The sequence below is a fragment of the Sinocyclocheilus grahami genome, unplaced genomic scaffold (genome assembly GCF_001515645.1).
Source record: "Sinocyclocheilus grahami isolate Dianchi unplaced genomic scaffold, SAMN03320097.WGS_v1.1 scaffold270.1, whole genome shotgun sequence".
NCBI classification, from domain to species: Eukaryota; Metazoa; Chordata; class Actinopteri; order Cypriniformes; family Cyprinidae; genus Sinocyclocheilus; species Sinocyclocheilus grahami.
In genome coordinates, this window is record NW_015505449.1 from 433,077 (window position 1) to 449,626 (window position 16,550).

Consider the following 16,550-nt stretch of genomic DNA (forward strand, 5'->3'; position numbering starts at 1 on the left):
GTCATGTTGACTTTAACATCTAATAAAACAGCCTCATTTAGCAGAAATCCCCAGTTGAGGAGCAGTTGCACATGTTTACAGCTTGACCTCCAGCTAAATTTTTATCTTAGCAGGCCCTCTGTGGCCATTCCTAATGAGGGTTCCCTGGCTATATTTTGCATTATGTATAAAATGTTTTCCACTGCAAAAATAAAACCATGTTTTTTTTAAAGCAGGTCAATGGTATAATGAGGATGGAGAGAAGTTTAAGTAATGTGTCAGGCCTCCTGTTTTAATAGCGGTTATTGATTAAACACACAATGCTGCACATGCTGTAATAGATCGAAGTTAGACATGCTGCTTAAACGAGCTCAGAAATCAAACTCTGAGAAACAAATAACAAACTGGTGGCATTTTATAGCATTCAATAAAAAATGAAGAGTGTAATGTTTGTGCCAACAAACAAAAAGGCAAAAAAAATAATGATTTATTTTCTCTCTGTTTGCCATTGGTCAGGAAAACAGACAGCCCCGCCCCCAAAACTCATGCCATTGATTTCCTGTTTCTTGATATATTGTAATGATGCAGTTTTTTTCTATATATCTAAATTTATTTGTTTATTTATTCATTCAACCATTCATTCATTTCAGTCTTTCCAAATGGAAAATAACTAAATAAATACATAAATAAATAAATGTGGTGTTTTCAAAGCAGCAAGAACAAATTTATTTATTTATTTGTTTGTTTGTTTGTCATCCATCCATCCATTCATTCATTTTAGTCTTTCACAATGGTCAAATAAAATTAATAAATAAATAACCAACCAACCAACCAAACAAGCATTTTTTAAACAGCAAGATCAAATGAATGAATGAATTAATTCTTTCATTCACTTCAGTCAATCAGTCAGTCAGTCAATAATCACACACATTAAGCTCAGAGAGAATAAGTATTTTAGCATTAAAAAAAAATACTCACTTCATCTTTAAATTTCATTTCAGTTGTATTTCAATTTCATTTGGCATTTTCTTACAAATAAATGTGGTTTTTAAAAACAGCAAGATAAAAAAAAAAATCTGTCTTTCACTACAAACAAACCAACAAATAAATAAATAACCAACCAGCCAACCAACCAAATAAGATCTTGCTGTTTTAAAAACACCACAAGGCTACAGTGTTTACACTCTTTAGGGAAATCAAGCTACAAATGGTTTACTTATAGTTGTCTCTGCACATTAAGCTTTGGATGAATAAATATTTTAGCATCCAAAAAAATTACATACTTCATCTTTAAAGTTCTTGTTCCACTGCCATTTTCTCAAGTATCTTTACAGTAAAACCCAAAATAAAGGCAATGTCACTTCTACGCCACCACAAGCGCTTGTCTCTCCCACCTACAGTCAAAACACTTTGCATGTCCAAGAATCACAAAGCCAAAACAAACTCACTCTGGATCCGCCTCAGGCAAAGCGGGCCCCTGTGAACGTCTGTCAGTCCGGCAGAGCTGAGCAAAGAGAGCAGTTTTGTCTAGCACAGCTTTAGTAAAGCAGAAAGTAACTCACCCAGTGGCTGTCCTGCGATAATCCTGGTGTTCTCGCCTGCCACGGCCGCCCGTGCGTTCCGTTCACTCATGTACTGGACGAAAGCGAAACCTTTATGCACCGAACAGCCCACGATCTTGCCGTACTTGGCAAAGATGACCTCGATGTCGGCCTTCTTCACGATGGCGGTGTTGAGGTTGCCGATAAAGACCCGTGAGTTGAGGGAGCGCGGGTCGTTCTTGTTAGTGACATTGCTGGTCTGACTCTTCCCAGTCATTCTTCTCCTGTAAAGCAGAGACACGATGGGAACGACATCAACAACACCTGATATAGTGAATGTGTGTGTAGCATTTAAACTTTAAAGGCTGTTTCGCTGTAGAAATGTTGAAATGTTTAATAATATAGAATGTCTTCAGTTATTTATTTTGAGCAAAAGCATCTTTATACATTGTGAAGGATCTCTTTTGGTTCTGGAACCACATTTCTTCCAAACAATTTTAGGATAATACTGGGGTCAGGGATATGATTAGGTTTGAGGGCTTGAAAAATACACTTGGCATTTCCCTCTGATTTGGGTAAAACATGAGATCAATGTATAATAAACCTTTGTGGTCATATTGTTAATGATTCATCAGTGCACATTATTGCAAAGATTTTGTAGCTTTTGCATCCTTAAAATGACATTGTCAACTCTTATTTTTCAACCACTTCTTTTGAACTACCTCCAATGTACACTAGAAACCGCTTTCATGTTCCAATCACATCCAGATTATAGTACAAGATCAAGTACCGCTCAACTTTTTATACTTGTTGTAAATTCTGCTCACTTTAAAAAAAATTTTTTTTTTTTTTTAGTAAAGTTCAAACCAACAAAAGAAGTTGAGGAATATCTCCCACTTGGCTTGATGTTGTTTGGAGATAATGTATGATGGATATATATATATATATATACAATAAACATCCTTAAACTGTTCAAAAGTATGAGTAAAATATGAGTCCTCCATCCATAATATTGCTTTCTCCAGTGATAATGTTGTCTTGTCTGAATCAGGTGAGAAATATGCACAGCTCAAGCACCATTTACAAACAGTCAAAAACAGTTCTAAACCAATACGTCGGAGAATTTTTGAAGTGACAGGACAACAGGGGTTGGACCTTTTCACTTGAGGAAGCATTATGGATTATGGACTATTTTGGCCAGAAGTGATTGTTTAAAATTAAAATGTTTAATTATGGATTTTTACCTCACAAGACATTAAATGATGGACTGGAGTGGTGTAGATTACTTGTAGATTATTGTGATGTTTTTATCAGCTGTTTGTACTCTCATTCTGACGGCACCCATTCACTGCAGAGGATCCATTGGTGAGCAAGTGCTACATTTCTCCAAATCTGTTCTGATGAAGACACAAACTCATCTTCTGCTTAGAAACCTGAGGGTTAGTAATTATAAATATTTCAGCAAATTTTTATTTTTGGGTGAACTATTCCTTTATAATATTACAACTATCCACTAAAAAGTGGGACAAACTTCCAAAAAAAACTCTAAAAGCACTTGCAGTGTATTCTATGTCCCTGACACAACCTTCACATTTTACATCATAAAGATTTTAGGATAAGATTCTGTAAGATTCTGTTTCCTTATCATGATAAAAGAACAGCTATTGGGGCGATAACAATAATTAAATTGCTGTTTTATGGTATATAGCCTACAGACTTGTTCCTACTGGTTTTTTTAAAAGATTGTGTCAGCGACAGCACCAGCATTTTTAACATCCATGCCGCCCAGCACACTGAATATGTGAGAATATGAGTGAGCGCTGGTGTGTGTACGTGAGAGATGCATGTGGTTATTTGTGTCTATAAATGTGCGAGAATATGAGCAATCTCTGTGAGTGCACTGGTGTGAAGGTGAGAAAGCGAGCGGTGCGTGGCTGAGAGAGAGTAAATGAACGCCTCAGGTTTATGCAGTCTCCGTATAACTCAGTGAATACACATTCAGTCAGTCTTCACATCAGAGAACAGCAGCGAGATCCTCCCATTGGGTGTCATCCAACTCCCCTTCCCGCCCGCACACACACACACACACACATACACATTCAGAGACAGTGACTGCTATTGTCTGAGACAGAGATGCATTATGTTCTGTCTCTCACGCTGTCAACGACCTACTCCCACAAGACAGCAAGAATGAACACGCAGCTCCACTGAAACATTAGCGAGACTCAAATCAAATGCGCTGACCAAATACGACACGTTGAGTTGCCCAAACATATACTTGGTATTTGTTGAGCAGCAGGAGTGTTGAGTTTCGGCGCTGATGGGTCGTTCACACTGACAGTGATTTCAGTCGCTGGAGGTCAGCAGGTCACTAGCAGGCATTGCTATTTCTGGATGCCACAATGTTATGGTGGGCTGTGTAACCATAACTTTCAGAAATCTGATTTATTGTTGGCAAAAACATATAAAAATGAACATTATGCAGCCAAGAGAAAGTGCTACATAAATTGTAGCAGTAAATATGAATGACTTCTGGTTGATGCAAACTGGCGTCAACACCCAAGAAGTCTATTTTTGCACTACAAACCTATTTATCATCACAATCATTTGCAGTAAACAGACGATACTGCCCAGCCAGCATTTCAACATTTATTTATGATGAAACAATGTAATTGGTTAAGGCTGACTCACTGTTGAATTTTGCAATGTCGAAAACAAATTAGTGTCGATATCACAGTGTCTTGCTTTTACAATGTGTGGTAAACATTTCAGTATTCAATTATTTAGTTAACAATTCTATAGCCATTTATAAACATTGTTTCAACATTTTGTCAATGTTAAAAAATACACTGATATGATATCAAACACATTTCAATGTTAAAAGTTGGCAAAATGCCAGCTTGGTCAACAAACATCCTTTACCACCACAGAAAAGTCACATAAAACATTTGCAAAATCACCATCAGGTGGTGCAAAGAGATTTTTTTTTTTTGAGCGTCAGACTTATTTTAGTATTAATTATATACAATTATAGGATTTATTGTTATTATTTTAAATGAGCTTTTATTATTTTTTGTATTTTAATATTAGCATAAGTTTGACGTGATTTCATCATATTTACAAATTTTTGGTTTTTAATATTTTTATTTAGTCTTAAATTTATTTACATTTTTTTAGTTGCCAAAGCAACATTTCTAATTTTCATTTAAGCTAGTGTATATATATATATATATATACTGTATACACACACACACACACACACACACACAATACATCAAATTTAGCAACAAACAATACTGTAGTAAACTACTACACCCGTTGTTTGAAAAAAGATACAAAACACACAAACACTTTCTAAATCTGTAAATTTGACTGAATCCAGACAATTGAATAACTTTATAGCTATAGTTTGGGGGTCTGAGTTACGATTTGTGTAAATATGATCTGTTTACTTATGTAAATTAGATTTCAAGACAATCAGTTTTATCAGAATGCTAAATAGTTTTGATAAACATTTTTTAATGCATTACCATTATTAAAGGAAATACTTGATGGTAGTTCTGCATATGCAGCTGCTCTGCTTTCGTGTTTGGTATGAAACAGGAAAACTCACAAAAATCGTGTCACATCAAGGCTGTATCTGATCACCAAACGACACTAGTATTTTGTGTCGACGTTTTCAAATGCCTGTTAGAATTTAAAGCTCTCTAATGTCACTGAGAAATGAAGATTAGATTTATTTATCTTGGGGACCAAATGCTTGAATAATGGATCCAATACTCTGTAAATAGGATTAGTTGCCAAGGTTGCCTGCATTGTGGGAACGGTGCTGGCTGAAGGCTCACACATTCAAACACACCGACACGCTCACAGACGCACTCGCACTCTCATGTGTGCAGTCATTCATGGAAACAGAAATTGGAATAGTGAAATATGTCCTGGGATCATGCCATAAAACAGCAAAAAAAAACTTTTATGCTGGACAGGGATCATTTCAGTGAACACGGCCTGTACATTGCCCTCTCTTCAACTTCATCTCTTTCACTTCTGCCCACAGAAAGAAAAATATAATTATTCTTTGAAATCTAAGTTGTTTCTCCTACACAGAAATTAGATTAAGTGGACTTTTAAGTATAGCATAACTCAACTGTAGGGTCACAACTTTAGATCTTAACCGTAATGTCATGAATCGTGACCGCATGTGGGTTTTGCTCACCAAAACACCAATTACATCATCTTATATTTATATAAAAAAGACCTCAGTAATCTCACATGTGACTTTCAGAACAGATCTCAACAATGCCTCAAAGATTTGTAGACACCAAAGTTTGCAGACAAAAGTCAGAATTTCCCTACTGTTCAAAAGTTTGGGGTTAGTAAGATTTTTAATGTTTTTGTAAAAACTGTAATATTGTGAAATATTACATTATGTGATACATTTTTTCAGGATTCCTTGATGAACAGAAAGGAACAACAGTTTAAAAAGTATATACATCCTCATTGAATAGAATATATTCATTTCAATCAATCAATCAATCAATCAATCAATCAAATAAAATCTAAACCCCAAACTTTTGAGTAAAGAGCAAATTAATAATCCACACTACTTTTAGACTTACAGGCTATAAATGTCAATAATTGTCTCATTTGTGTCTATCATTACATCAAAACCTGGAGCAAAACAATTCAACAAATCTATTTTACATACAGTAAAAAAAATGCATGTTGATCATATGTTAACAAATACATAGCATTTTCATTGATGTCTCTGCAGATGGTGTGTGGTTGAAGTTTTTTTTTTCTTGGTTTATTAAATTATGTTTTTGGGATTTCAATTAGAGAATCATAATATGCGAAATATATAATACAATAAAATAATAAAATTTTACTTTGTTTTATGGAATCAAATTTTGTTTTTAGCATTATGCCAAATCCTGGAACAAATTAGATTTGTTGAGCTACAGATGAAGAAATGACTTTCAGAAAATAACGATTACAATTTTCAGCTTTTCCTCACTCAAAGCTATCACAGCTTCAGAAAACGTGGAATATAGTGCATAAAAGTTAGTTGGGACACTTTTATGGTTCTTTAAAGGTGTTTTTTTTTTTAAATCTTAACGAGTTGCCATTTATTTTTGTAGTGTGGATTAAACCATACATTTACTTTGGTGCTCCGTGAAGGACAGAGTCATACAGGTTTGGAAGGACATGAGGGCAAGGAAATGATGACAGGATTTTCATTTTCACGTGAATTATTCCTTAAGGTCCCCTGCGCTGTGAAACCTTTGAGCAATAACATTCTCCTTTGGGTATGCAGCTCTTGGGAGTTTCACGGACGATAAACTGCGGCCAAATCCAAAAAAGCAGTTTGACAGAGAACAAGCGCTGTAATAAACAATAGCAAATATACAACCTCTGTACCGCCTGTCCCCTTAAGAACATGCCTGTGACTGATGTCCAGGACCAATTACAGCACCGTGAGGTTAGAGCTTTTACACCACCTCGATCTTTCAGAAGGACAGAGGCCTCCTCTCCCTCCTCCAGCAGCCTGTAATTTAGAGCCTCTGCACTGGCACCTGTATTGATGATACTGGACAGGAAGGCGAGAGCATTCGCAAATCAGCAAAGATGTGTTAAATTGCCCCTCTTATCAGATAAATCTCTTGTGCGGAGCGTTTGTAGATCACCCAGCATCTGTCAGCTGATCTCTCGCTGGCTCGTGTTCTGCAACATCTGCAAAAACCGAATGTAGGCTAAAGGGTGAATTCACTAAGCCCTTTATTTACTACCTTATTCACTAACCACTCGCAATCCAGTGGAGCCGGTCACCATCTGCGCTGATGTGACGCTGTGCTGTGACCATTTAAATTCAACATATTTAGTGCATGGAAATAAAGGCCTGAATTTTAGCATCAAGGTGCTGTGGGTTTCAGGTATTAGTTGAATGAATGTACTTGTTGCGTTATTTATTGAAACTCTCTTGAATATTTTAAGCTTCATGCAGCACATGCCGAAAAATACATCACAACATTTAGTCAAAGATGCTCTTTTTCATACAATAAAATATTAAGGATGCACAATAAATAAACAAATAAATAACATTTTTTAAAAATAAATAAGTCTTTGCAGTTGGTGTGTGGTTGGATTTTTTATTTTTATTTTTTGTTATTAAATTACTTTTTTGTATTCCAATTTAAAAGAACAATATTTTAAATAAATAATACATTCATTTATTTACAATATTTAAAATAATAATAATGTGTTTAGCATACATACATGCATACATACATATTAATATTTCTAAATATTTTCCTTATCTCGCCAAGTGCACCGAATGAACCAGAACTGTCACTGCTGCCCCCTCAAAACAGATGTGTGTATGTGTTACTATATAAACCGCACACTGCAGAAGCCCTTTACAATACAGTAGAGTCCCAGTAACAGCACGTTTGGATCTGAGCGCAGGCAGCTCATAAACCACACAAGACAAGGATTTAAGTTCAAACACCTCCACGCTCTGTGAGCTCATTAAAGGTCTCAGAATCCCCTCCAATTGACATCCTGTGTGATTTCCAACTCCGTGAACGTGTGTGTGGCTCTGCCGACCCTGCCGTGCAACACTAGAGCACTGAGGCAGCAATCAGCCTGAAAAGCCCCTCAATCACACGCAGAGAAGACAGGAGAGAGACTCCTACACCTCGTGTGATAGTCCAACACACACTAACTGCACAGCAAGCAGAGCCACAGGGTTAAAACCATGTGACTGTTATCCAAACACCCCAGGTGCTTCCTCAAATGTTCTAGGTTTTGAGTCACGATCACTCGAGTGTGTGCAGCGCATCTTACAGAGGAAAGTTTCCTGAACCTGGGAAGGGGTGTAATATTTCTGTCACACGCTTGAGGTATTCAGCCAATCACAACGCACTGGATAGCTGGCCAATCAGAGCACACCTTGCTTTTCAGAGCGATGAGCTTTGAAAAAATCGACACGTTTCAGAAAGGCGGGGCATAGAGGAGAAACAATAATGTACAGTGTGTGGAAAATAATGTGTTTTTTTTACCTTAAACTGCGTAGACACATTGCATTACACCAAATACACAAAATTATGTTTTTTTTTGCAACGCCATATGACCCCTTTAAATACAGCTCATGATCATCATGCATTTTTGCTGAATGGAGAACAGCAGTTTTGAAAATAATAATAATAAAAATAAATATATTAATAATATATTAATAAAATTAATATGTTAAAAAATATATGAATAAAAATATAAAGAATATTTACAATATATTGAATAAATAACTAAATAATAACTATAGAGGTGTCACTAAATGTCACTAATAACTATAATAACTAAATAAGTAACTAATTGACTAACTCACTAGCTAACTGAATTAATAATAAACTTTTACTGAAAGAAAGAAAGAAAGAAAGAAAGAAAGAAAGAAAGAAAGAAAGAAAGACTTGGAGTTTTCTTAAAATTACTTTTTGTTTTATAGAATCTAATTTAAAACAACAACAACAATAATAATATTATATATACAAAAATAAATATTTAATAATATTATTATTCAAGTCTTATCTCATTAATAATAATTTGATTATGCTAATAAAATATTAAATAATTAATCAGGTGGTATAATAATGAAATACTATAATAATAAAATATCAGATAATTAATCAAAACTAAATTGTAAATATTTTATTAAAAACATTTAGATTGGAAATGAAAAATACTTATTATAATCATAATTTTAAGACGTTTACAAGAAATGTGGGTCTCTAATACCCCTAATATAAGTTTTGGTGTTCATCAAAATAGCATCTGTACATTGCATTGTGTTTAATGATTCCACTGGAATAAATAGCAAGCAGTGGAAATGCATTACAGAAGTGGAGAGCTGTCTGCACCAGAGATCATTGCCACTGACGCTTTCCTTCACTGCTGACAGCCACTCATCAAGATGCCAGTGTATTACATACATGCATGTCGCAAAGTGTTTCATAAAGCGCTGGGAACAATATCGTCAACACAAGCTCTCACCATTCCCAGGATACATGATTCGTTTTAACATTATAAAATGGATAATTCTAGCTCAAAAATCTGATTGAGACCACGCTTGAAGCTAAAATGCTGATCAAGCAAGATGCCAGTGTATTACATACATGCATGTCGCAAAGTGTTTCATAAAGCGCTGGGAACAATATCGTCAACACAAGCTCTCACCATTCCCAGGATACATGATTCGTTTTAACATTATAAAATTGATAATTCTAGCTCAAAAATCTGATTGAGACCACGCTTGAAGCTAAAATGCTGATCAAATAAACAGAGCTGTGACTAAACAGTTGAATCTCTGTCTCTCTCTGTATATACAGTACTCCACAACCAATCACGGGCCCCCTCCTTGCTTGGGCCCGGGGCTTCAGCCCCGCCTAGTCCAATGGTTAATACAGCCCTACATATATATATGTATACTGTATATACAGAGAGAGACATATATTTTATATGGAGAATATAGATTTATTAAATGTACAAATATAAATATTGGGGGGGGTATAGAAAAGATTACTCATACAGTGGGTATAGAAAAGAATCACCCCCCTTTAAAATAATCACGTTTTGTTGCTTTGCAGCCAAATGCTGATCAAATAAACAGAGCTGTGACTAAACAGTTGAATTGGATAGAGTTTGCCAAATCAAGCATCAATTTTTACTTGGGAAAGTTAGTAAACTTTGGTTCTATCAATTGCTATCGTGAATCGTGCCGCTTGTGCTCTTGTTTTCCTCACGATTTTCAATTTCTTGACAAAATGGGCAACAAAAATCCCATACACTTACACTGAAGGAAGGACCCGAGCCATATTTCGAGACTAGAATATCACAGTGACTTGAAAGTGAGCGCTTCTGCATTGGGCCATAAGCAACCCCCCAAAACCGCAACGCAACATCCAGGCAACAAACCAAAACCCTCTAACATCACAGTTATGCACAGGCAAGCAGCACTCATATTGGCTTATTGCTTTTTCTACAGCACCATCAGAGCAGAATGCACGGAAGTCCTCGCTTCATTCTGTCTTCTCTACAGCTCTCTGCACTTTCCAAATATTAAGTCCAGAATCAATCGACATGGAAGCAAATGACGCTGTCCGTCACTGGGGGATTGATGTCAGGGACGGTGGGGGATTGATTTAGGAGGTGGGATGGATGGGGGGAATGACTGTCTGTGGTGATGGAGCTTCTGATTGCCCAAGAGCGCTCTTATCAAAAGGACACTGAAGAAATGCTGTCAATGACAGGATTTAATTGCCTGGCTTGTGTTTCTGACACACTGCCATGATATTTTTGTGAAAATCCACAAACAGGGAGATCTGGGGAGAGTGACACAAAAAAGATGGATTCAATGTGACAGGAAAGAAGTCAGTGAGGGTCATTTTAATGAAACAGTGTCATCTGTGCCCTATTTGTGTCCCCATGACTTTTTAATTTTTGCTTTTTTATCTCCATCACAATAACAGGCGATTTTCTTGTTCTAGTTCTACAGTAACCTTTTAAACTGAATAAACAAATAAATAAATACATGCATACATACATAAATAAATATAAAATTTTTCTCACATGGTCCTGATTTCTGAGATCGTCCCACCATCATAATACTAACATATTTTTTATTTATTTTTTTAAATGAAATAAAACATACACAAATAAATCAACAAACAAATTATTAAATACATTTTTTTCATTTTATATTTAAATTAGACACAAAAAATCCTGAATTTCTTTTCCACACATGGCCCTGTTTCCTGAGATTGACCCAGCACCACTAATGCTAAAATTACGTTTAATTTATTTAAATTTAAATAAATAAATAAATAATACTAATTATTACTTAAATATTATTGCATAAATATTAATTACCAAAAATAATTACATTAATAACTTTGTTTCTAAATTTAATTTTTTTTATTTATTTTAAATTATTTTAAATTTTATTTTTAAAAGATTTACATTTTTAATTTGTATCTATTTAAAAATACAGATTTATATTAAAAATCATGTTTTTTCACACATGGTCCTGTTTTCTGAGAATAATAATAGCATATTTATTATTATAATTTTTTTTTTTTATGAAATAAAATTAATTTTGTATTTAAATTAAACAGTTTTAAAAATCAGACTTTCTTTTTCACACATGGTTCTGTTTTCGGAGATTGACCCGCCACCAATAACATTATTTCTTTCTTTTTTTTTTTTTTTACATATAAATGAAATTAAAAAACAAACAAACACAAATACATAAATAAATAAATAATACTAATTATTAATTAAACATTTAAACTAAACATTAATCACTAAAATAATTTAATTTGTTATCTTTTGATTTATATTTTTTCCACACTTGGTCCTGCTATTTACCCACCACCACTAATTTGCTGCGTATTGTAGGAAAGCCTCTTCTTTTCTGTTGTGTACCTGAGACAAACAGACATTAAACATAACACAATGACTTAATCACATACAAGAAGAATGACAGCAAATGTTTTACACGATCACGCAGCTGTTTGATGTCTTGTTCAGCCCACTCCTGCCTCATTTATCACAATCTTGTTATTGCAGTCATCTGAAATACAGGTGAATGCAAAGTAATCACAGGGAAGGTTTTAATGAGAACGAGTTACAGCTTGTTTACGTTCAGCTCTGCAGGTAAAACAAAATCGCTGCTTAAATGAGAACATTTAATCCTCACATACATCCACATAAAAACAAGTTACTTCAGATTAAACAGCTATTTCATAATTATTTAAGTACTATTTAAATTATTTAAAACTATTAAACACTCTGAGCTACAGACTGACAGTTGAGAAAAGGACTGTTTTTTTATCTCTAAATGCACAAAATGCAGGACAAAGAGAGACTTTACATTTATTAGAATGCACTAAAGAGCGTATATAAATATTTGAACATTGACAGCGAAAGAGGCAGCTGCTCTCATATGAACTGCCACTCTGACAGTCTGATGACATGTTTGTTATCAGCTGCTCTGATTGGAGAGAGAAGCAAAGGCACTCTGAGGTAATTGGATAAAAATTCTGGCAGTGGAAAGCGGCTCACAGTAATGACAGCCATGCATATTAAAAGCAAAAATTCAAAACATTTCAAAGTGACAGGTAAACACTGCTCTACAGCCTTAATGTTTAGATAAAATGTCTTTTCTTTATTTATTTAGCCCTTCATTTTACAATGTAAAACGCTAGGCCTTGAATATACTGGAATATATTTCTCAGGCCAATATATATATATATATATATATATGGCCCAAGCAAGGAGGGGGCCCGTGATTGGTTGTGGAGTACTGTATATACAGAGAGAGACAGAGATTTTATATGGAGAATATAGATTTATTAAATGTACAAATATAAATATTGGGGGGGGTATAGAAAAGATTACTCATACAGTGGGTATAGAAAAGAATCACCCCCCTTTAAAATAATCACGTTTTGTTGCTTTGCAGCCTGAAGTGAAGACGGACACTGTTTTTGTTTTATCCAGCTATATTTATTAAATTCCAATGGCGTTTTAGTCTGGGCTCTGACTAGGCCATGCAAGGACATTCACCTTTTTCTCCTTTAACCACTGTGTGCTTTGGGTCATTGTCATGTTGGAGGTTACACTTTCTTCCCATTGACAACTTTCTGGCAGAGGGCAGCAGATTTTATTTTGCCCCATCCATTTTTCCTTCTATCCTGACCAGTGCTCCAGTCCCTGCTGCAGAGAAACTCCCCCATAACAGGAAATTACCACCTCCATGCTTTACTGGAGGAATGCTGTTATTTGGATGGTGAGCTGTATTGGGTTTCCGCCAGACATATCGTTTGGTGTTGAGGCCAAATAATTCAATCATAGTCTCTTCTACCTCAGAATCTTCAAGGTGTGTTTTGGCAAAGCTCAGTCTGACTGCATGTGGCCTTTCTTGAGGAGTGTTTTTTCTTGCAACCCTCCCATACGAGCCACATTTGTGGAGAATGTATGATTTTGTTGTCACATGCATACAATGACCACTCTTTGTCATAAATTCCTGCAACTGCTGTTGCTGTCGGCCTCTTGGTCGTCTCTCTGACCAGTTTCCTCCTGGCTCTTTCATTCAGTTTGGAGCGACATCCTGATCCAGGGAAGCTCTGTGTTGTACCAAATAAATTCCACTTCTTAATAATAGACTTCAAAGTGCTTCTAAGACATTGATAAAGCCTTTGATTTTTTGATCTCCTGACATGTGTCTGTCCACAACTTTATCCTGGAGATCCTTTGACAGTGCTTTGCCACCCATAGTTGATTGTTTGCTTCAGTTGCACTACCAAGGACTGAAATGCTCCAGGAAAACTCTTTTTATGCTGAGCTAATCAAAATTAGCACAGCCGATCACAGTTGAAAGTCAAATGGCTTTTTGTGCCATTGAGAAGGTGATTAGCTACAACTTTTTTACAAGTCATTTTTAGGAGGGGGGTGATCTGTTTTCCAACGCAGTGATTCTGTTTTTTATTTATTTATTTAAATTTTTTCTGACATGTTGGTGTTATATATTTCATTTGGATGCTATAAGTTGCACAGAGTAAATACAGCTGGATAAAACAAAAACTGTGTCCGTCTTCATTTCAGGCAACAGAATGTGCTTATTTTAAAGGGGGTGATTCTTTTCTATACCTACTGTATATAAACATGCATGTGCTAAAGCTGAGTAGCAAATACGGCAAAATCAATGGAGCTCTTTCAAAAGTTTTATTATATTTAGAGAAGAAACAGTTTTATTATATTAGAAATTCTAAGGCTACATGAAGTTTTCCAAGGAATAAAGTTCCTAGAGGCACAGCTGGCAGTCTTATTCCTAAGCTTAAAATGTGTTGTACCAAAACTTTTTCAAGCAAGCCAATGCTGCAGTAGAGAGGTGACAGAAGTTTCTAAGCACTCTCAAGCAGCATTTAATGGAGGTTATAAAGAATAAAAGATTCTGTACTACATTTTACATTTGGGGATTGAATAATTTAGATTTTTTTTTTCATTATTCATCAACTTTACATTCTCAGAATCACTCAAATGAGTATTAATAAACTTTCTCAAATACTTTACCGATGCCTTTGTTGACTTGTTTTCATAACATTTTGTTCTCGGCAGCCAAATGTCTGGCAGGTCTAGGGGGTTGAATAATTTTGATTGCAACTGTATTTGGACCCCCTATAATTAGTACTTTGTCCAGCCCACCACTTTGACACCCACTGATCTTTGTATGGTTTTAATGTGTGATTTTTTTCTCATTGAAAGAAGATTTACACATAGAACTGAATAATAATTTTTAAAATATGTAAATTCACTGCAACATACTTTAGAGAAACAGATTAATCATGGCTGACTGCATCTCTATATTACAATAACATGCGTAACTGAAAACTTTCGCTTCTGCATGAGTCTGCATTAATGTTGCTAGGTGTCAATATAGATTTTAGACAACTGACATATTTCCAAGTGCAACATGAACCAAAATATACTGAGGTCACCTTTAACGATACAAAAGTAAGGGTCTTTTGAACTGTGCTTCTTAATACAAAACTGTTCTGTTTGAACATCTCAGGAGTGCGTTTGTTGCATCAAGACCCCGTGGAGTGTCTTTTCTCATTCATCTGTAGCTTGAATAATCACATCTCACGGATTCAGGGCATGGTCGACAGACTGTGTCAGACTCTCGGGACTCTCCTCTGTAAGCTTGATGACGTGGCCTATCATGATTTTCCCCCTCTGGCTATAAATTATGTGCAATATAAATACTGGTAAAAATATTTGACTGGCCTCCATGTTACACTATACAGCTGTTTTTTGGGTGCTTTCTTCACATTTGTATTCACTTCATATTATTTACAAAACACCACTTGCCTCTGAGACAACACATTCTCAGGGTTCCTACGCACTATAGAAAAGTATGGAAGCTTACTTTTTATAGAAACAAATGTGTATCTCTTATAAGTAATTAAAACAAACATTCAAATTGAACTTTTCTTCATTCAGGCTTTGTTTGTAGTAGTGTTGTCAAAAGTAGTCAAGTCAAGTCAAGTCACCTTTATTTATATAGCGTCTTTAACAATACAGATTGTGTCAAAGCAACTGTACAGCATTAATTAGGAAAATAGTGTGTCATTAATGCAAAATGACAATAGTAAACACTCAATTTTCAGATAAAGTCAGTTCATCATTGAATTCAGTGATGTCATCATCCAGCTCAGTTCAGTTTAAATAGTATCTGTGCAATCAAGTCGACGATATCGCTGGAAATTAAGTGTCCCCAACTAAGCAAGCCAGAGGCGACAGTGGCAAGGAACCAAAACTCCATCGGTGACAGAATGGAGAAAAAACCATGGGAGAAACCAGGCTCAGTCGGGGGGCCAGCTCTCCTCTGGCCAGACGAAACCAGCAGTTCAATTCAAGGCTGCAGCAAAGTCACATTGAGCAGAGGACTCAACTGGTTCCTGTGGTCTTGTCCCGGTGGCCGTCTAGGAGACAAGGTCTTTACTGGGTGATTGTTTGCTTCAGTTGCACTACCAAGGACTGAAATGCTCCAGGAAAGCTCTTTTCATGCTGATCACAGTTGAAATTTAAATGGCTTTGTGTGCCATTAAGAAGGTGATTAGCTATGTGACAATGTGATTATTTTAAAGGGGGATGATTCTTTTCTATACCCACTATATATAGCCAGGTCTTTATTTTAAATAAAATTTTAATTAAAAGATGTACTCAACTACAGCTATTTTGCTGAAATCTTTCTCTATGCAAAACATCCTTGATTTATTGTCTTAAAAATGTATATATTGTTACATTAATTTGCTCAACAGCGGAGGTCGTGAGGTAAACAATTTTATTGAAATCAAATTAAAATTCTAGAAGTTTCTTTAACACTTGAAATTAACTGTAAGCATCCACACTGTAAATCATCTTAAAGGCTCAATAAAATAATAAGATAAACAGCACATTAACCATCAAACAAAA

General features: G+C 35.4%; 1 protein-coding gene across 3 annotated transcripts in view; it reads right to left on the minus strand.

Annotated features, from left to right (window-relative positions):
• LOC107599660 (RNA-binding Raly-like protein) overlaps window positions 1-16,550 on the minus strand; it is a 161,085-nt gene that overhangs the window by 74,616 nt on the left and 69,919 nt on the right. For all 3 annotated transcript variants that reach the window (XM_016291313.1, XM_016291314.1, XM_016291312.1), the window contains exon 2: window positions 1,542-1,804. In XM_016291313.1, the coding sequence (XP_016146799.1) occupies window positions 1,542-1,797 (256 nt within the window). In that variant the 5' untranslated portion in view covers window positions 1,798-1,804. The remainder of the gene's footprint in view (window positions 1-1,541; window positions 1,805-16,550) is intronic.